Source organism: Psammomys obesus, unplaced genomic scaffold (assembly GCF_907164565.1).
Source record: "Psammomys obesus unplaced genomic scaffold, mPsaObe1.curated_primary_1811, whole genome shotgun sequence".
NCBI classification, from domain to species: Eukaryota; Metazoa; Chordata; class Mammalia; order Rodentia; family Muridae; genus Psammomys; species Psammomys obesus.
The window spans coordinates 916,152-939,142 of NW_026590598.1; the positions used below are offsets into that span (position 1 = coordinate 916,152).

Genomic DNA, 22,991 nt, shown 5'->3' on the forward strand with positions numbered 1-22,991 from the left:
GCAGACAACTTTAACTCAGATTTATAAGAACAAAACACAGCAAGCTTTTTAAATGTAAGAAATATTCTCAGTAACTGAGCTAGGCCATAATAAGTTACATGCCACAATGACTGAAAATGAAGGTGGACCACAATCACAACCTTATAGCACACATGAAAATCCACTCAAGGCAGGCAGTGGTAGTGCGCACCTTTAATCCCAGCACTGGGGAGGCAGAAGCAGGTGGATCGCTGTAAGTTCAAAACTAGCCCAGTCTTATACAAACCAAATTCCAGGACAGCCTAGACTGTTACACAGAGAAAACCTGTCTCAAAAACAATCACTCAAAATAGATCAAAAACTAAAAAAAAAAAACACTTAAGGGGGAAATATTTTGAAAACCTACACCGAATTTGGCAATGAATTCTTAGCTATGACATCAAAACCACAAACAACAATTAACAACAACAAAAAATAAATAAAACAATTGGGTTTCATCAAAAACTTGACAAAGGGGAGCAACATAAAGAACTGGACAAAATATTTACAAATTATGTATCTGATAAGGAATTCCTTTTTAATTAAATTTCACAAAACACTGCAAATCAAAAAAAAAAATACACCAAAAAAAAAAAAAAAAAAACTAGCCAAGAGTAGTGAATTTCTCTTATACAGAATAGATTAGAATAGAAATTCAATGCTTTCTAATCACCTAACATTTAGCAATTATTTTTCTCTTTCCTACATGTTATACTGTGTCCACAAGAACATCTGTTTACATATATACATATATTATTAGCTAATCTTCAAATATAAGAAAAAATATGGTTCTTTCTTTCTGAAATTATATGACATCAACTAATATACATTCTAATCTAAGTCCATCTATCCCCTACAATTATTTATCCCCCACAAGACAGGGTTTCTCTGTGTAGCCTTGGTTGTCCTGGATTCACTTTTATAGACCAGGCTGGCCTTGAAATCACAGAAATCCACTTGCCTCTGCCTCCCTGAGTGCTGAGATTACAGGCATGCGTCACACCACCCAGCTTATTATAGTTTTCTTTACAGCTGAATCGTATTCTGGTTTTTTATATATAACAAATGTCCATTCATCTCTGATGGACAACTAGGCTAATTCCAATTCTTTGCTGCAGTGAATAAAGCAGCAATAAACACGGGGGTACAAATATCTCCATAGCAGGGTATGGAGTTCTTTGGGTATATGCCCAGGAATGAGACAGCAGGGTCATAGGGCAGTTCTATTCTTAATTTTTGTGTTTTGTTGGTTTTGAAAAATCTACTGAACTTTTACAACTAAGAAAAAAAATCCTTAATTTTAAAAAGGGCTAAAAAGACTCAATTAGAAATTTCTCAAAATACAGACAAATGGGCTAGGGAGATAGCTCAGTCAGTAAAGCACTTGCCATACAAGTGTGACCAAGCAGAGTTCAATTCCTACTTCCATATAAAAGCTGGGTACAGCAACACATTATAATCCCAGTACTGAAAAGGTGGAAACAGAGGAGTATCCCTGGGCTTTGCTGGCCAGTAGCAATCTAGCTGAATCAGTGAACTGCAGGTTGAGTGAGCTTCTCTCTCAAAAAAATAAGGTAGGAACAACAGAGGAAGATAGCTAATACGGTTTTCACGCATCTACAGGCCTGGACACACAAACATATGAAAGCATACAAACACGACATATATACACACAAAATGACTAATAAGTTTCTAATTCAGTAGTCACTATAGAAATGAAAATCAAAGTACTAGTTTATACCTATTATGGTGGCTATTATTTAATATATTTATTTATTTTTGTAACAGTATCTCACTATTGGCTGGCCTTCTACTCACTATGGAGACCAGATTAGCTTGGGTCAAATTCACAGAAATGTGTCAGCCTCTGCCTCTGAGCTACTGGAATTAAAGGCATGAGCCACAACCAGCCAGTAGCTTTTATCTAATAGTAAATGTTGGCAAAACACCCAGAAGATCCCTGACTTATATATGTTCAATCTAAGGATTACATGAAAGCAAATGGAATTCAATAGAAACTGTATTTTGAATTTTGGTCTTTTTCTGGACTAGCAGTATGTGGCAGAATACTATTACAAGACAGAACAGCAGTAAGACTCAGCTCCCAACTAGCTTCTTGATGTCAGTTCAAACAACCAATATTTTAGAGCATGGAAAAATTACTTTCAATGATATACAAATCTAAATAGATAGATATAAAACCACATTTTTTTACAGTATATATTGGTTTTTAAAAAAAATTAACAGATAACCTGTGAGAAACACTGCCACAATGGCTTGCTGGCAACTTCCCAATAAAAAATTAAAGGTTGAGCCCTCTAATGATAAATAAGTAATTTAAAAAAAATCACCAATAGTAGTGCTTTACTTACCCGTTTGGGGCCACTAAAAATCTTTCTGGTATTTTCCTTGGATTTATCTCCTTGTTTACTTATGGGCTTCTTCACACTCTCAGGCACACCAGGCAAGTCCTCTGTAAAATCCAAGTTTTCTGAAATGGTAACCAAAACTAGCTAGCTTTCCAGTATTTCAAGTTATCAGAAAACTTAAGGCCTTTTTAAAAATGTATTGTTGGAGAAAAAAAAAATAAAGCATTAAAAGTAGTAATGACTGATAAGGTACTCTAACCCTCACCCTCGACTTCAAAACCTGGCTGTTACATGTGTGCTTTAACTGTATTTTGTGTTAACAGCAATATCAAACATTTTCTTTTAGTGAGAATGGCCTGGACTTCATTATCTATTCCAAAGTGGGCTCAAACTCATAGCAATCCTCTGGCTTCAGCCTCCCAAATATTAAAATTACAGTCAGGCATCACCATGCCTGGCTTAAAATTTTTTCCAAAACAAAATTGAAACTTCATAGATCGTGTAACTGCCAGATATCTACAGATACTGACTCTGGTAAATAATTTATATGAACTCTTAAAAACAACCACTGTTAAAAAGACTTATTTATGTACATGAGTGTTTTGCCTACATGTATGTATGTATGTGAACCACATGCCTGCCTGTGAGCCTGCAGAGATAAGGCATCATATCCTCTGGAACTGAAATTATGAATGGTTGCGAACCATGATGTGGTTCCCATGATGTAAACCCAGGCTCTATGCAAGAGCAACAACAAACATGCTTAACCACTGAGCCATCTCTCCATGGCTCAGTTAAAAAGCCAAATATCTGGGTACAATGGCACATTCCAATACTCCTAGCTTGGGAGGCTGAGTTAGGAGGAAAATAAAACAACAAAGATAGCTATCTTTGGCTAGTAGAATGCAGTTCAATGACTTGTAAGTATTCACATAAAAACTACTGAAGAATTAGACTATTTCCCAAATGGTTATAAACACTTTCTTCTAACTTAAGGAAGACATTTCTCTACCTCAACTTTTAAAAATGATTACTGGTTCACACATTACTTAAGACTCAATTGCAACTTGGTGTTTCTCATCCAAGAGTTCTCTAGTTTTCAAATGTTATTGTCAACTTCCTTTCTCTTGTATTTATGGTTGTGAGCCTAGCCTTTAACGGCTGAGCCATCTCTCCAGCCCAACAACTTCATTTCTCAAAGTGAGTATTTTTTTTCACATTTCAGAATTTAAATTATTCCAAGATGTAAAAACAGAGATGTTAAACTGCAGATGAGAATAATAACTTGCTATATATAAGTGAGCCTTAAAAGTCAAATAAAGGCTTGGCACATGCCTTTAATCGCAGCACTCAGGAGACAAGAGGCAGGCAGATCTCTGTGAGTTCAAGGCCAGCTTGGTCTACAGTGCAAGTTCCAGGACAGCCAATGCTACAGAGAAACCCTGTCTCAAAAAAAAAAAAAAAAAAAAGTCAAATAAACTGCAGCAGGACAACAGTGCAGGTACTGCACAGCATTGCATGACAAATTGCCAAGTGTCTAGTGAGGCTGCTGCAAACTGTGATCTTCTAGAAGAGGTTGATGACAGCACTGAATAAATTTTGGATATACTTTCTTTTTGAGGTGGAAGGGGGTGAAAAAGGCTCAAAAAGCTCCTGTTTCAATTCCATTTTAAAACAAAAGATGAATCTCACCTGGGGTTGAGGGTGTACTCAATGGTAGAATATGCCTTTCCTGTACAAATCAACCTCCAAAACCAAAAATTGTAATTCTAATCAAGTAAACTATTTTTAGGTCCAATAAAACTAAGCAGCAGGTAATGTCAAGTATGCTGTATCTATTTGAGACTCTTAATTCACAAATACTATGAAAATTCAATTCATCACAATTAAAAACTTCTATAACCTTGGCAGGACAAAAGCTTTTTTTAAACAAACCATTCTAGAAAAGCTGTATTTAGTTGACAAGACCCTTTACTCCAGAAGCTTCCACAAATTCTTGCTCCCTCAACAGTGAATCCTCTACACATAGCCCTAGTCAAGTAAAGGCTTAATTACAGCAGAACTAACCTATTTTATTTGTCTATACCTAGCTCTCACTAGACTCAGCTCCTAAGAGCACCTTATCATTGAGCCTACAATCTTTATATATATATATATATGTATGTATGTATGCATGCATGCATATATGATGCATGCCAGAAGAGGGCACCAGATCTCATTATAGATGGTTGTGAGCCACCAAGCAGCTGCAAGAATTGAACTCAGGACCTCTGGAAGAGCAGCCAGTGCTGCTGAGCCATCTCTCTAGCCCCAGAGCCTACAATCCTGAGACAAATTTTCATTATTAAAAGAGAATACTTACCTACTAGTATTTTTTAATCTTATAAACCACAATTTAAGAGGCTGAGAATGTTTTAAATGTTTTTTATAGCTTTGTGTTACTTATAAAAGGTTTTATTAATTTCTTTTGAATATTTCCCCCATTAAAACCATCTGTTATCAGTACAGTTCTAAATGTCCAGAATTTATCCTTATGTCTGCATTGCATTTGGATTTTCAAAACTAAAACAAGATGTTTGGTACCTCTATCCCAAAAACTTAACAGCTTAAAATCATAAATTAACATGCTCTGGCCAAGGGTTGTATTTCAGTGAGAGAGCTTGCTTATTATGTGTGAGGTCCCAGATGGAAGCCCAATTCAAAACCAAAAATTTTAAATGATAGTCACCAACTTAATACATGTAAGACTCCCTAGTCTACCTTACAATTTAAGACTTAATCATTTACATGTAAAGTGCTATACCTGTGCATAAGGCAATTTATGGGTTCTAAATACATGCTTCTACTTAAGTGTAATATAACAAATTAAGGCTTGAGAGATGGCTCAGTGGTTTTGCTGCTCTTCCCAAGGATCTGAGTTCAGTTCTTGGCATCCAAGCCAAAGTTCTAAGGGATCCAATGCCTCTGGCCTCAGAGAGTACTTGTACTCATACGCACATAACCACACGCAGGTACATACACCTACATAGAATTAAAAATAAATTCCATGTGTGTGTGTGTGTGTATAACACAAAAAAGCTTAGTATCTAGGGAGAGGCTAGCCTTTGATTAAAATCTGAAAAACAAATTATAATACTAAATATACATTGTAATATTATATACACACATATCTTACAGTTCTTACCTGCATTATTAGTACTAGACTGACTATCCGGCAAATTGTCGCTGCTTTCAGGAGGAGGCTGTAGGGAAGGTGTTGGAGCTGTTTTAGTTCTTTTTTTGTCTTTTTTTCTTTCCATTTGACAGTCGTCATCGTCATCTTCACTTTCACTGAGATCGTCAAAGCCAAAATATTTAATTTTGTAATTAGAACTTCCAGAACCCCCTTCATCACCTCCTGTCTCATCATGATCTTCAAAACCAAAAAATTCAAGTTTAACATCCTTTTTGGATTTAGTATTACTAGGTCGAAATCTAGTAGTGGTCTTAGAAGTTGCAATATCTGCCTTTTTTCTGAGCCGGCCAGCCTCTCCTAAATCTGCAGGAGTGGATGCCGTGAACTCATCCATACTCCGTTCCATAGTATCCTGGATGGTAACATTACAAACTGACAAGCAAGATGGATGTAAAACAGTGTAATCTCTAGTCCGTCCAACTGTTCCTCTAAAACTGGTCCCACAACTTACACCACCTTTCTTTGCCTGATTCAGGCCATCTTTACTTGATTCACTGTTTGCTTTGGCTAAGGCCTGACTGGTGCCATCCATTAGCTTATCGAAATTTGATGCTCCCTGTGAAGATTTCGCTTTATTGGCCCTACAGTACGTCCTACAGTTGTTTGGCCTAAGAACACTTTGTATAATATCTTCTTCAAAGGCTTCATTTAGATTTTCCAATCGATTTTTTAAATCTTCATCCTTCATCTCCAAAAGAGAATCATTATCCAACCTTAAAATACAGTCTTCTGATTTGACATCTTCAAAATCATTATCCCATTCATATAAACCAGTTTTTACAGATCCTTTGACTGGACAACTTTCGGATGGAGATTCTGATCTTTTTCCAGATTGGGAGTTCCAAGTATCATTTGTTTCCTTAATTTCATCAGCTTTATATTCAGAAGCCACTATGGTTTCTGCATTGGGTTTCTTAGTACTATCTTCAGCATTTTTGTGAAAATGGTGACTATTTTTTTCAGGTTCTTCACTAAGATTCTCCACTTTATCTATAAAATGAAAATGTCAGGTTAAAAACATGAATGTCATCAGTATGCAAATAAACAAACAGCAGAACAGTATCTGAACAGTAGTGCAGAATAATCTCGAAATAGCTGCAAAAACTTCAAATTATATATTTAAAAAGTGTTTACAGGTATTTTTTTATTTGCTTTCCTACCTTTGTCAGTATGTACAGCTGCCATGCCCATGGGCACCCAATCCTCTTAAAACTGTTACGTTGAACTCAGAAGAGATTCTAGCATTATTAAGAAACTTAGATGACACTTTTACTTTCAAGTAACTATGCTTAAATTAGGAAGTATTTAGTAGAATTGAAACCCATGTAACAATGAATGAAGACCTTTCGGGGGTTTTTGTACTAACCTAAAAATATAGTATATTAGTTTTGTCTAGAAACCTGCCTACAGGAAGCTTCTCTGGCTATTTCTGCATTTCTTCTAATCCCAAAAGCCACCACTACCACATGATTTTTAACAATGGCTCTGATACCTATATAACCTATAGTGTCTATTTATGAATATCAACCAGTATTGGAAACGTAACATGACTATTTTATATGTAAGGAATTCATTTTGTTGCTTTATACTTTTATCATCAGAAGCAATTACTTTTTTTACCTTCCAAGTAAAAAATGGCAATATGATTCAAAGAAATATCACCAACAAATATTTATTCTATGTCAAATAATAAAACTGCCTGAAGAAAAGCTATTTACAAATCTTTTGTTTTGTTCTGAAACAGAGTCTATGATGCACCCCTGGCTGTCCTGGAGCTCATTATGTAGACCAGACTGGCCTCAAACTCAACGAGATCTACCTGCCTCTGCCTTCCAAGTGCTGGAATTAAAGGTATGTGCCGTAACACTCAGCTTATTTACATACCTTAATGAACAGTTTCAAATACAGTCGAAAAGAATGTTTTACATGCATGAATTCACTATATAATTTTTGATGGTACTCAGTGAGTTTAAATGTAATTTGATTATGTCACAGGCCTGTAATCCTAGCAAGAGGATTCCAAGTTCATGGCAAGCCTGGGAAACTTAAGACACTTATTCAAAAAGTAAAAACAAGTATACTAATTGAATTCAGTGGTAGAGCATCTGCCTAACATGCATGAAGCCCTAAGTTCAATCACTAACAATCCATCAATCATTTAGCTAAGATCCATACTTGCTTACCTTTAGGAGACACCTAATATGTAACAAAGGTACACATTTTATTCTTACATACTTTCCTCACTGTGGACAATAACTAGAAATATCAATCAGCAATCCTAAAAAGCTAAAAACCATGACATGAGACACTTTGAAGGGCCATAATAAGCAAAGTCAAGTCTAAAAGTAAACCTACTCTTTCTATAAACGAAAAGGGTACTGGTAACTGAGTCTAGGAGTGTGATACCAAGGTTAAGCTAGTTCTACAGATCTCCTGCCAAGAGTACTTTCTTCTGAAGTTTTCCTGAGAACTTCAATTTCCTCCTGTGTTCGGCAGAGAACCTTTAAGCTTATCTACTTCAAAGTGCCAGAATGAATTACTGGAATAAAAGCCTCTGTTCAGTAAATATCTGATGTGCTTAAACTATATACCTGTCTACAAGATGTAACTAAGTTAAACTACCTCATTTTTACTGATTTGGGTATGTGTGGGAACACATGTGCCACGATGCAGTGAACCAGCTCTCTAACCATCAACTCATTTTTATAGTTGTATAGTATTCCACTATTGGGACTTCATGGGGGTAATGTGTTGTATTATGTTTTGGTTTTGGTGTTAAGTTCTCATTATGTATTACTGGTTGGCCTAGAACTTGCTATGTAGAACAAACAGGCCTTAAAATCATGTACATCTACCTGCCTCTGCTGAGATTATATGCTACCTCACTCAGCTTGTTTTTGTTTTTTGAGACAGGGTTTCCCTGTGGAGCCCAGGATGGCCTCAAACTAGTGATCTTCCTGCTTCATGTGCACAATACCTGGCTTCTACTATCTTACTATCTCAAAAATGAATACTTTCTATTTTAGGTATAAACATTCTTCTGATTTAAAGACAGATCTAGCTGGGCGTGGTGATACATGCCTGCAATACCAACACTCAGGGAGGCAGAGGCAGGCAAATCTCTGAGGCCAAAGGTCTACAAAGCCAAGGACAGGAGAGCCAAGGCTACAAAGAGAAACCCTGTCTCGGAAAAAAGACAAATCTAAAAATAAGCTTTATTATAGTTTTAAAAACATTATTTTATTGGCCTCATTTCTCCTGTACTCAGAGTCTGTATTGTGTTTATGCATTTCAGAAGTTGCCTTTATGTGATTTAAAGAGTAACTGCTGCTAGCCTAGCTTTGTAAACATGTAAGGAAGAGTGATAGTTCTGTAAGGAAAGTTTCAGCATTCATCGTTCAGTAAGGAAATAGTATACAGTAAGTTACTAGCAAACAACCCATGTTATAGCTAAAGAAAAAGTGAATTATTACTTTAGTACATTTTTAAACTTCTAAAATGTTACACAGTAGGTAAAAGCTAATCAACAGACTTGCACATAAGAAAACCAGCCCAAGTTCTCCACAGCAGTATTTTAGCATGTAAAATATGTGCTGTGCTTCTCTATTATCTAACTTCCCAACAACAAAAAAAATCTTGACTTGCTTTTTAAAGGTTATTACCATCTTATCCAAAACTGCAGATTGCAACTACTTTTAACTGTCCTCCCACATCAAAACCAGTTTCCTAACAGGTAAAGTCATTTGTACACAAGTTCCAGTGGAGGAGCAAGGGGGCAATATGATGACTAGTTTTTTGTTTGTTTTTAAATCTTCTTTAATATAATGCATACCGCTGCAGCTTCCCCACCCTCCATTCCTCCAGATCCACTTAAGATCATCCCTCCAGAAAATAGAAAGATTCAACCAAACATGGCACAAGATACAATAAAACTAGGCACAAACCCTTACATTAAGGCAGGGCGAAGTAGTCCAGTAGTAGGAAAAGGGTCCCAAAAGCAGACAAAAGGTCAGAGACAACCCCACTCCCACTGTCAGGAGTCCCCCAAAACCCAACTATTACATACATGCAGGAACACAGCACAGACCCATTTGGCAATTGCCTGTGTGAGCCCTGCTTAGTTGTTTCTGTAGGCTGTGCTCTCCTGGTATCCTGGACCCCTCTGGCTCCCACAATTCTCCCTACCTTCTGTGGAGTTCCCTACGGACCCAATGAAGCGGGTCCAACCTGGGCTCTCTCTCTTTGGATGGCTAGTTTTTATGTCCACTTGATACAAGCTAGAATTATCTGAAAGGAAGGAAGCTCAAGTAAGAAAATATCTCCATAAGGCTGGACTGTTAAGCAAGCCTACAGAACATTTAGTCAATGATTAATTCCCAGGCCTGTCCCAAAAAATAAACCAGTAAGCAACTTAAATAAACACACAGGCCAGCAGCCAGGCATGGCAGTGCACACCTTTAATCCCAGCCCTTGGGAGGCAGAGGCTGGTGAATCTGTGAGCTCCAGGTCCGTCTGCTCTACATAGAAAGTTCTAAGACAACCACGGCTGTTACACAGGAAAACAAAACAAATCAAAAGACACTGGTCAGCAAGATAGCTCAGTGGTTAAGAGCATTTGTTGCCAAGTTTGAAGACTTAAGTTTGATCCCTGGGACCTCTGTGATAGAATTAACTCCAAGTTATCCTTTTGACCTCCATGAATATACACACACACAATTTTTAAATCCTTCTGCCTTATCAAAGGGTCAGTTTGCTGAGCGCAACTGGCATACACATGTAATCTCAGCACTTGGGAGAGGCAGAGACAGGCAGATTCTCTATAAGTTCAAGGTCTACAAAGGACAGCTAAGGCTATACAGAGAAACCCTGTCTCAAAAAAACTAAACAAACGGGCAGTTAAATGGTATCAGGTGTAAGGACACAAGCCTGGTAATACCAAGATTGTGAATCAGGCTTGTGAATTCAAAGCCAGCATGTTACACAGTGACTCTATCTCAACTCTCATTTCCTCTAGGAAGATTACATGACTACTTGTCCTTGACAGATTCTTAATTTTATACCAGAAGCCCTGTCTCTAAACAAATTGTCCATTAGAAGAAAATAGTTGCTTGCCATGGTGGCACCCAAGCACTTGAAAGGTAAAGGCAAGAAGATTAGGAGTCATGGTCATCCCACCTACACAACGGGAAAATATGAGGCTGCTAAAAAGGACAAGGTTTATCTACAAATACTGTTTGATGTACATCCTAAAATTATTTTTTAAATGCAATAAAGGCATAATATATCATAAATACACACACAGCAATATTTTATCTCACAATGTGTGTATGTTTTGAAACAAGACCTCACTGTGTAACCAAGGCTGACCTGGAACTATGTAATCTGGGCTAGTTTCAGATTAAGAGATTATCCTGCCTTACTGCCTTAAATGCTGGGATTATAATCATGCTACTACACTCAACAAGTATGAGTTTTTAGAGACATAAACAGTGTAGAAGTTGATGGGGGGAAGGACAGATTAGGGCTATAGTTCAATGATGGAATGTGCATACATATATTCAAGGTCTTGGGTTCTAGAACCAAAAGAGAAAGTATTCATGGATTCTGAAGTGAAGATAAGTTACTTTTCACTGTCAAGAAACATGTAGATATCAGTTACCTAAAAAGCCACAGAATGAACCATTATTAGTGAACTAGGGGCTGGGAATATAGCTTGATTGATGGACAGCTTGCCAAGCATGTACTAGGCCCTGGGTTCAATTTCAAGCACTGAATTCAGGAAGAGTGGTGCATGAATGTAATGTTAGCACTCGGGAGGGGGATAGGAGAATCAGAAATTCAAGGTCATTTTCTTTTACAGAAGGATTTTGAGGCCACTCTGGGTTAGAAACTGTCTAATAGATAAATAAGCTCCCAACTTCCTCAGTGAATAGACTTTATATCAAAATTTGAAAGGTAAATTCTCTTTCAACTGGAATATAAAATATACTAATAAACACAAGGTTATGTGTCATTTTAAAGATAACACAGTAAATAAAAGAGGACTGGGAATGTAGCTCAATATACAGTGCTTGCCTACCTGCTCTAGGCTCAATATTTAGCACCGAGGGAAAAAAAGGTTCATTTTGAAAACCATTTCAAAAACACTACTCAAAAACTGGGCATAGTGGTGTACCTAAAATCTTAATACTCGGGAGACGGAGCTGATCAACAAGACCTTGAATAATGATGATGATAATGATTATGATGACGATGATGATCATGATCATCAGCAGCAGCAGCATTACCATTATCACCACCGTGAGCAACAACCACCACCAGCAGCACTTCCAGTACCACCACTTAGCAGGCCCACTACACAACAATCAAAATCAAATCAACTCCCTATCATTCATCACAAAACAGCCTTTATCCTTAGGCTTTTACAGGGTTCTACCCGTAAGAAGCTGATGCCCTCAGGAGGACAACAGAATTAGGTTAAAGCTGAACTTCTTCCTGTGTCCACATCCTCAAAAGAGGGCTACTACTCCTCTTAAAGCAGGCCTCCTCACCATGGCTTAGGTAACTCCTAATCCATTTGGGTCTGGGTTATAATAGTGTCACCACTGTAAAGAAGCAAGGTTGGGCCTCATCCCCGTGATTTTCCTACATCCCTCCTATACCTTTGTAAATAAAATAACCCCTCCTCATATTACCGAATTTGGGCATGCCATCTCTTTCCAGCTGTCATAGTTCTTCTCTCTTTAAAACATGTACATTTACATATGTGAATTTTTTAAATCCTTAGGCCACTACAACCTTCCTGTGAAATCCTCATTTAGTTAACTTTTGTATCAGCAATCCAATTCAATTTAGTTGAGCCATTCATGAAACCTTCTGCTGGCTTCTGGGGCATATTTTCTTCAATAACTCTGGCTGTTACATATTAGCTTTCTTTTTTAGTTTCTTCCTCTTTTTTTCTACCCTTTAAGTATAGAAATTTCTTCACAACTCAATTCAAATATTTAATGACTTTGTGTATTTCTACATTTTCAAATATTTATATACTTAATATTTGTTAAATCAAGGTTTTTTGTTTTTGTTTTTGAGACAGGGTTTCTGTGTGTAGCCCTGGCTGTCCTGGACTTACTTTGGAGACAAGGCAGGCTAGCCTCAAACCCACAGAGATCATTCCACCTGCCTCTGCCTGAGTGCTGGGATTATAGGCTTGTGCCACCACACCCAGCAAATTAGGGCTTATTTAAGCTCCATCCTTGATCTCCCCTCTCAAAACCCAATATAATCAGGTGTGGTGGTTCATGCCTTTAAACTGGCTCTAAGTTCTAAGGGTACAGAATATGTGTGCAGGAAAAATATTCTGTGAAATACTAGAAAAATTTATGTCACCATGCTCAGCACACCTCAATGGCATGCCTCCTGAATCAACATACATGAGGACAGTATGCTTACAGTTTTCATTTCTTATCACATAGCTAGTATTCTCCTGGAGCTGAGGGAAAACATGTTAGTGGTATCCTGAACCCTTTACTCTTGTTAATTATTAATTTTGAGAGCAATATTGCTTTTTTGGGGTGGGGGTGAGAGATAAGAAATAAAAGTGTAGATGGCACATGCTTTAATCCCAGCACTCGGGGAAGCAGAGGCAGGTGGATCACTGTGAGTTCCAGGTGGTCTACAAATGAGTCCAGGGTACCCAAGGTTACACAGAGAAACCCTGTCACAAAAAAAAAAGTGTGATGTACACGCTGTAACCCTTGCACTTGGGAGGTGGAGGCAGTAGGAACATTTTCAGCTATATCTTGAATGTGAGGACAGCCTGTGCTATATAGTCTCCAGACAGAGATCAAAATCTACTTAATAAATGAAGGCTGGGGATATGGTAGATGTACAAGGTCCTGCGTACAATCCCCAGAAACTGCAAAATCTAACAAAAAAAACACTTAATCTGTCTCAAGGGCTGGAGAGATGGTTCAGAGGTTAGGAACATTAGATATTCCTCTAGAGGACCCAGGTTCAATTCTTAGCATGGCAGCTTACAAATGTCGTATTCCACGTGATACATGGCACCAGGCATGTACGTGGTGCACATGTATATGGATGCATGTATATGGCAAAATACCCATGTAAATGAAATAAACCTTTTTAAAAATTATTTAAACAGAAACAAAGGGGAATTTTTAATTTGCTTCAACATCAAGATAAAATTTATCTTATGGCAGCTGTTTTAATCCTAAAACCATGTATTATTAAGTTCATTCCTACTAGAATACAACAAATACTATACACCATATTTTTCATTTGGATGTTTCACAGCTATTCCACTTAGTTCAAGTTATCCAACTTCTGAATGATGCTTTACCCTTAACATAATAGGAATTAAGCCAGCTTTACAAGGCTATGATTAAGAATTGACTGATAAGCCTGGCAGGGCGGCTCCCGCCTTGAGTCCCAGCACTCCGGAGACAGAGCAGGTGAATGGCTAAGTTTGAGGCCAGCCTGGTCTACAAAGTCTAAGACAGCCAAGACTATATAGAGAAACCCTATCTCAAAAAAAAAAAAAAAATTGACTGATATATAAAAGGCTTAGCTGTAACTGAAAAAAATAAAAAATAAAAAAAGATTACCAAATTTTCTTGAGATATGACAAATATATTTTATAAAAAAAAATAATAGTCACTATCTAAAGGGAAGTAACTTCCTGATATTGTTAGGATTCTCTAACAATCCTCACTAATAATCTATATCCAATAAAAGTAGAAAACAGTATCTCAGATAAGTTTGTAGGCCACCTTTTAAAAAAGTTTTTTAAATATATGCATGTTCTATGCCTGTATATAGATAAATATACAGAGTGCAGGTGCTCACGAAGGCCAGAGGTGTTCGTTGGATTCCCCTGGAACTGTAATTACCAGTGGGTCCTGGAGCCATTCAGGTATTCTGCAAGAGCCATATGCATTCTTAACCACTAAGCCACTTCTCCAGCCCATTTCTAGCTCACTTTAAACTGTAAGAAGTAGGGGCTGGGGAGACGGCTCAGCGGTGAAGAGCACTGTCTGCTCTTCCAGAGGCCCTGAGTTTAACTCCCAACAACCACCTGGTGGCTCACAACCATCTATACTAGGATCTCATGCCCTGTTCTGGCATGCAGGAGTACATGCACATAGAGCACTCACATATATAAAATAATAAATAAGTCTTTAAAAAAAAAAAACTGTTAAAAAGTAGAATTTCTGAAAATCAACTTTGGTTCTAAAAATCAAAGCTTATAATGTCCTGACAATAACCCCCAACAAGTTCACACACTTATTACAGCTTTAAGCAAATGGGAATTTACTGGCTACAAAACCAACCATGCAAATTAAGAGACTATGCTATAGTTATCTCAATATTTGGCAGGATACGTAGACTGAATCCCAGCTGGCTGGCATGAAAAGTGTGCCAGGCAGAAATATAAGTCTCTACATACTTTTTTCACGAGTCCAGACTAACAAAGGAGAACTGGAAGCAACCTCAATAAAAATCGAAAGCAACCTTTTTAAAAACTCCTAGGCTAAGAAATGTTTCAGAGTTACTGGCTGCTCTTCCAGGGGCCCCAGTACACTTGGTGGCTCACAACTGACTGTAACTCCAGTCCCAACACTCTATTTCGGCCTCTACAGACACTGCACACAAATGGTGCATAGGTTTGTTGTTGTTTAATAGCTTTTGTTTTGTTTTTCAAGACAGGGTTTCTTTGTGTAGCTCTGGCTGTCCTGGAACTCACTCTATAGACCAGACTGGCCTCACTCAGAAATTCACCTGCCTCTGTGTCCCAAGTGCTGGGATTAAAGCTGTATACAGCCACCACCCAGTATAAATGTTTTAATGCACAGTCCTGGACTTCAAACTTTAGAGAATACTTGCCAAGTATTGGTAGAGTGCTTGTCTGGCATGCAAAAGGCCCTGGCTGGTTCAATCACCAATACCAAATATACCAGGTATTCTGGCAAATTGCCTTGAATTCTCACATTCAGGAAGTGGAGGCTGGAGGCTCAGAAGTTCAAAGTCATCCTTGATCACACAGTAAGCTCAAGACCAGCCTAGGATACACAAGATCCTGTCTCAACAAACCAAACCCCCACAGAGTGGGTGATGGGTTAGCTAGCTGGTAAAAGTACTTATCATACAAGCCCGATAGTGAATTAATTTGCTGTAACCCCTGGTACAAAGACAGAACTGACTCCAAAATACTGTCCTCTAACTTCCACATTCTAACCATGTTCATGCACACACATATACACACAATGTCTTTAATAAGAAAGAAGGAAGGAAGGGAAGGAGGAAGGGAGGGAGAGAGGGGTAAGTAAGGGTCTGAAGGGGATTCATTGGTTAAGAATAAATATTTCTCTCCCAGAGAAACTGAGTTCAGTTCTCAGTACCCATGTCAGATCGCTCACAACTGCCTATAACTCAAGCTCCGAGGAATCTAATGCCTCTGGCACCTGCACTCACGCTCACATAACACAGACACGTAAACATAAAATTAATCTTAAGCAAGGCATGGAGGTGCATGCCTTTAACCCCAACACTCAGAAGGCAGAGGCCACCCTCGTCTATATGGTGAGTTCTAGGACAACCAGGGCTACATAGTGAGACTGTGTCTTTGAAAATTAATAAATAAAAGGTCAAGTAAATCTATTAATATAATACTATAGATGTCTTAGAAAGATGAACACCAACTCCTGCTCAGTCTTTTTAGTGTCACATCTATCTAATTGACTAGTTTAAAAAGCCAATGAAATCAGAATGTTTTGTTTAGAAAATTTAAGAGGAAAAATCTGCAGATAACAACAAGAACTACTGAATTCACTTGAAAATGAATACCTAATGGATTGGCAGGATGAGTAATACATAATCGAAGGTAGGACGAGTAGTAGGTAGAACAGATAATACACAATTTGCCATACACTGAGGTAGTGGGTACTCAGTGGTAGATGACTGCCTAGCATGCATAAAGCCCTAGGTTCAATTCCCAGTATCATAAGGAGAGAAGAGATGCCTTCCATACACCAACTATTGAATACCCAAAGTTCTTTCAATATTCTATTTTTGTGTAACTGGAAATTTTATAATGTCTTGAAAGTTCTTAGTCATAGTTTGTAATTCTTTCTGCTCTTTACCTTATCTATTAAGTATTTGTTTCTAAAATGGCAACCACTTATGTTTTAAAAAATTATTACATTTACTCATTTATTTTTGTATATGAGTATGTGCACATGTGTGGGGACACACAAGTCATGGTATGCATGAGTGTATAGAGGTCAGAGACAACTTGCAGGAGTTGTTGATTCTCTCCTTCCACTATATGGTTCCCGAAGTCAAACTCAAGTTTTTAGGCTTTACCTATTAGGCTATCTTACTAGCCAAACCTTTCTGTTTCATCATGACTTTTGTCATGAATTCCTCTCCAAATTAACCATAATTTTCAAAAGTACTATTCATTAAAAAGTACTTAAAACAAAGAACTGTAATATCATCAAACACTTAATCACATAGTTCTCTACAGAGAAAAAGATGCACTTAACATGTACTACTGGAAAAAATAAAATTGAAGCTTGGATAAGCTGGTGAGATTGAACAGTTACCTGACTGCTAAGACACTATGAAACTTTTTAATCTGTGCACTTGGAACAAGTTGTTGATAAAACTTTTAATAGCTTTCTGAGTGAAAGTAAAGGCACTGATGCTATGACAAACATGTAAAAAAACACGAAATACTAACAAAAAGTTTAGATGAAGAGGCTATGAAAAGAAAATCTACAAAGCTCAAAAGTCTCTTTCAGAAACTTTTAATTAAATACGTGAACTTATACATGATTCATAAAAATAACCAAATTATGCACAATTAGAATAGGCTAAGACTATTACAAAAATTAAAAACACTTCTTCAAAGTTTGCTTTCTACCCTATAGCTATAGTCACCAGAGTGAAAGTCAATGAAAAGAGAAAAAAACCCATGCTGCTATATTATTCCCTTCCCACTAGTGTGCCTCCATGACAAGGGAATCAAAATGATTTTCTTTTTCTTGAAGAGCTGTTTATCTGTATTTTAGTATATATTTTTCTCCTCAAAATTCATTATAATGGAATCTCACTTCAGAGTCAATCCAACTACTGGCAACAGAACTACAACTTAGCTACACTGGAGTGGGAACCTATTTCATGCAATAGAAAACTGTTTTTCAGTTTCTGGCAATTTCCAACAGCAATTTGGATATATGTAAAGACACATCATCACCAAAGGGACTTAAGGAAGTAAATGCTCGTATTCCTCTTACTAAACATTTATCTTTTTCTCAGCCCTCTGCTATCAGGCACTCTTCTTGACAACGGTGTCCCATACTCCAAGACAGTACCCTTGATCCTCCATGATAACTTTAAGAACTCACCAGTTTCTTTCTTCTCCTGGCCACCTGCCTCATATGTAAAACAACTATCTGCAATCAGCTAGAAATGACACTAAGAATACTACCCAATTCAAAGTGAACAGTATTCTCAAGAGCCTAGCCCAGAGCTGAACAAACAGGCTCAACAACATCTAAACAATCAATAATCTCACTCAGTGGTTAAGGTACTGGTTGCTCTTACAGAGGACCTGGGTTCAGTTCCCAGCACCCACATGGTGGTTCCCAACTATCTGTAACTCTAGTTCCAGGGGATCACATGACCTCTTCTGACTTTGGCAGGCAGTAAGCATGCATGTGGTATGCACACATAAATACAGGCAAAAACAGGTATAAAATAATAAATCTATTAATTTTTTTTAAATCTCATTTCAATTTTACCACTAGCTGATCTCAGAAAGTCACCTAAACTCTCTGAGCTTTAATCTCTAAAGGGAGGAGAGCGGAGTAAAAATTCATTGGAATTCAGAAACTCCAGAAGCTCCTCTTTTAGCCTCTGAGGACACCCTGTATACACAGCGCACAAACATATATGCAGGCAAAACACCCATATATAAAATATACAGAAACTTATCAATAGCCCCAAATAATCGCAAATGCAAGGAGAAGAAAAAAGTATTAATAACACACAAATGTGACACACACATGCAGACACTTGAGCACGCACACCTTTTAAGGTGCCAATAAGCTCGGCAGGGGTGCTTGCAATGCAAGCCTGGCAACCTGAGTTTGATCTCTGAGACCCATATAAACATGGAAAAAAACAACTTAATACTGTCCCGTAATTCCCAAACATATGCATGCACACAAAAATAATAAATTAAAATTTAATTTCGCACAAATGGTTTACAGAAAGCTCTCTTGGCTTATAAAAAAAAAAAACAAAAAAACAAAAAAAACATCAAAACTTACCTGAAGTTATTAATTTAGTGCAACTACTTTTGTTTGCATTGTCTTCTGGGACTCTATTTGTGCTCTTTTCTTTCCCGATCAAAGTATCCTCCACAAGTAAGCATCTATCAGAAGCAGTACTGTCTTCACCCACCACATGACTAAATTTGCTATTAGCTTCAAGTACAGAAGTGACTTCTTCCAGCTGAGCAGCTTCACTGGATTCTGAGTAAGATGAACCCTTACCCTGGGCTAAATTTTTTGAAGAAACAGGTAGAGACTCATCATCACTATCAAAACCAAAAGGATCTCCAGTATCTTCTTCTTCTACTTTAGGTTTCTTCGGAATTTCTTGGATATCTGGTTTGAAATTGGGCCTCTTCTGCCCTAATTTAGCCATAAACGTGGTCTCTCCCCATTTTGTACTAAGAGTAGTCCGTTTGTTGGAAAAAACTTCATCAAATTTTGAACTGCCATTTCCTCCTTTCCTACTGTAAGTTTTTCCAAATCGGGATGTCATTTTGACACCTGTTTCATATTCCCTGTGTAAAGAAATTTAAGAAAATATAATTAACAACCTTTTAACAAGTTTTAAGCATTCTATAAAAAATCCTATGACTTCTTATATAGTTTTCATCATTCAGTATACAAACTATTAAACTAGTTTAAATAAATAAGTTGAAGAGGCTCAACGTATCCTTTACTTCCATATATCACATTTGGTAGTGCTATTGTTTTACAATAAGTACACATTCATATGAAACTTACAAAATTAAAAAAAGGTTTCTATTAACCAAGTTACAAGGAAGTAACCCTACAAATCTAACTTAAAACATTTTTCAAGTTCCAAATTGACTGTTCTCATACACAATTTAACCAGAAAAATAATCTAAATAGAGTAAATATCCAAATACAATATTTCTAACCAAATTATGTTATGTTTTCCAGGATCTAAACAATGTCAGTTGACTAAATTTAGTTCTTTGAAATTTTTACAGCTCTTCATACAAAGATAGAGTCAGAAAAACTCATTTTCTTATATAGTACAACCTATAGCTTCTACCCAACCGTAAAGATTCTTATTCTTGGTCTAAAGTAATTTTAACTGATTTAAAAAGAAAAATTCCTTCACTAGACCTGGTGACACACACCTTTAGTCCCAGCACTTGGGAGGCAGATACAGGTGAATCTCTTGAGTTTGAAGCTAGCCTGGTCTACAAAGTGAGTTCCAAGACAACCAGGACTACACCGAGAAACCCTGCCTGAAAACAAAACAAACAAAAGTTCTTCAGTGGTCATCTGCCTAAATTGATGAAACTATTCTTCTATCTTCTTTATCTCTATACTGCTATGTTCATTTGCTAAGTGACATTTCTGAAGTTGGAGAACTCCACTGAACAAAGGTAATTTACTATATAAATGTAGAAATATATAACCCTTATTTTTTTCTTTCCAATTTACAAACAAACCTATTTAACTGATGTACCTAAAAATAAATACACTGGAAAATTTTTTCCAGGGGAAAAAAAAAAAAAATCAAACATTTAAAAAATACAAGTTACAATACAACATAGTCAATCCTTATCCATTTTTTAAACACTCTGACCTTCTGTAATTTAAATACCAATTTATCACTTCTAGGGGGAAGGTGAGCAATTGCTTAAGAACTTGGAAAAAAAAACTTCATTACTCTGAAACTTACAATAGGACTAATATTTAACTTATATTTCAAATGTTTTTGATCTACACTTTTAATATTTTTATTAAGTCCTTACAATTTAATGAATCACTATCTAATTTAGTTCAGCAAATATTCAGTAGATTTACCACCCCCCTAAAGTTTGAAAGGAAATCAATCCTGACTGGACAAACTAATAATTTAGTTTCCATTTTGTAGTTTTGAACACTTAACAAGCTTTTATTGTCCTTCTTGTTAAATACAGCCTATTAAACACAACAAAGTATAATTGGGCAGCTAACAAAGACAAGAAAATGAAGTCATTTCTTTAAGTGTGATATGCAGACTTTCATTTATATATATTACAACAAAGCTGGAATGTTTTGAACACATATACATGGCAATCCATCTTAAAAATGCTGACTAAAGACCAAACCAAAAATCTAGACTTGATTTCCTTTATGGCAACAATTGAAAAACTCACCGTAAAAACAGTCCTAAAAACATAAAGCACTGACTGTTGCAAGATTAAGGTGTGAAAATGTATATTTGATACTGAGTTAAATGTGTATTTTTAAGAGATCATGTCTCACAAACATACACTGTGTAGTAACATCATTAAATACTGATGAAATATCAGTGATTTTCTTAATATTAAGGAATGGGAAGCTTGTAGCTAAGACAAATATGGCTGAGTTATTATCTATTGAATCCAGTGGACATGAATACAAGAGCTCATTATGTGATTGTTTTTGTTTTCCATAACGTCCATTTAAAAAAAAAAAAAAAGTTACCAGACTACTGCAATCTTAGCATATCTAAGCATATATACAAATTCAAGTGTAGGCATTTATGTTTGGCATGACATTTTACATACATTTCAGACACTATCTTGTTCAGGCTTCAAACTTCACCAACACTCCTGACTAAAAAGAAAATGAGGACTCACAACTAAGTGTTGTTTTTGTTTTTTTAAATCTTTGGGGACTTTGCCTCACCCTAAAGCCCAGCTTACTTTTGAGGGAAGTGCATAGGGATTTAAATTAGTGAAACCTGGGGGGGGGGGGGGACTCCTTACACTTAAACTGCACAGAAACCCAGCCTCTTCCAGGAACCCCCACCCCCACCCACCAAGGGCATTGGGGAAAGTGGAAGGGGCAAACAGAGGCAAGTAGAGATCCTCACCTGAGGCTGCGAGTGCGCCAGGAGGCAGTGGGCGAGACACCCCTCGCGCTGGACACTCGGGCAACTTTTCTCCTCCCAACCCCCAACGCCCAGGAAAGGGACGTCGCTTTGGACGCCCCGGAAGCTTCTGCCACCGAGTCCCCGAAGCAAGGCCTCGGTGACTGCTAGAGGAGGAGGAAACGACGGGGGAAAGAATTCAGGACTGAAGTCAGCCGGACCCGGTTTGGAAGAGAGAAGTCAATCAAGTAGCCGCCCGGAAAAGAACTCAAAAGGGAAATAGGAGGTGGTGGGGAGGGAGAGAGTTCTTCAAATCCCTCAGTGCCCAACTTCCTTAGAAGCCAGGTGAGCAACGAGACTCGCAGCGCCCCGGTCTCCTCCACCCGCCCCAGCTAGCTCCCGGCCTAGGCGGCCGCCCGAGACCTCACTTACCCTAGGCGCCTGGCGGGTGCTTTGGCCTCGGGCCGCCTCCGCCTCTCCCGCTCCCAACGGCCCACGGGCGGGCGCAGAAGCCCCGCGCGGAGAACAGTGGCGACCGGTGCGCCAAGAGACGCCGGGGGCTCGGCGGCCGTCACAGACCGCGGCTCCGCTTCGGTAAATAGGAAGCCCGGGCGAGGGGGGGGAGCGGCGGCCCCGCAACTTCCCTCCCCACCTCAGGCGCCCCGGCCGGGCAGGGCCTAGGCCTCCCTGGCGGCCGCCGCCGGTACCGAGCCTGCTACGTGCCCCCGCTGGGCCGCCGCCGCCTTCTGCGCCGCCGCCTCCGCCGGTGAATGGTCAGCGCTGGAGTTTGAACAGGGCCCTGAACCATCTCAACGCCATTTGCGCTCCCGGCCCCCACCTCCTTCCTCCAACAGCCGCTCGCTCCGTCACTCCGCTTCCCACAGTCCCCGCGCGGCCGCCCGACCCCGCAGCCAATCGTAAGGCCGCTTACTCAAACCGCCGCGCAGGCGCCGCGCCCCGCACGCGCCGGCTGCTCCCATTGGTCGGGCCGCGAGACTCGTCGGGAGTTGTAGTTCTCTTCCGCGAGGTCCCGGGGTCCAAATCCCGGTTCCGGAGCAGACAAACGATCTGGGTTCTGGCTGCGGGCCTGCTGGACCTCACCGGCTCGGGAGCCAGTTCCAGTTCCCGGCCACGCGAGGAGACGCAGGTGCGGCGAGGGAAGGCTCGGGCGCAGT

At 38.6% G+C, this 22,991-nt stretch overlaps 1 protein-coding gene across 6 annotated transcripts in view; it reads right to left on the reverse strand.

Moving 5' to 3' along the window:
• Nucleotides 1-22,696, reverse strand: part of Wapl (WAPL cohesin release factor) — a 70,418-nt gene extending 47,722 nt beyond the window's left edge. For 2 of the 6 annotated variants that reach the window (XM_055607986.1, XM_055607981.1), the window contains exons 1-4: nt 22,249-22,696; nt 18,978-19,498; nt 5,572-6,612; nt 2,391-2,509 (exon numbers count right to left, since the gene is read on the reverse strand). In XM_055607986.1, the coding sequence (XP_055463961.1) occupies nt 2,391-2,509; nt 5,572-6,612; nt 18,978-19,476 (1,659 nt within the window). In that variant the 5' untranslated portion in view covers nt 19,477-19,498; nt 22,249-22,696. Of the gene's footprint in view, nt 1-2,390; nt 2,510-5,571; nt 6,613-18,977; nt 19,499-20,107; nt 20,219-21,819; nt 21,984-22,248 lie in introns of all 6 variants that reach the window. The other 4 variants (XM_055607982.1, XM_055607983.1, XM_055607984.1 and 1 more) reach the window with 4 other exon arrangements.
• Between the last annotated feature and the right edge of the window lie 295 nt (nt 22,697-22,991).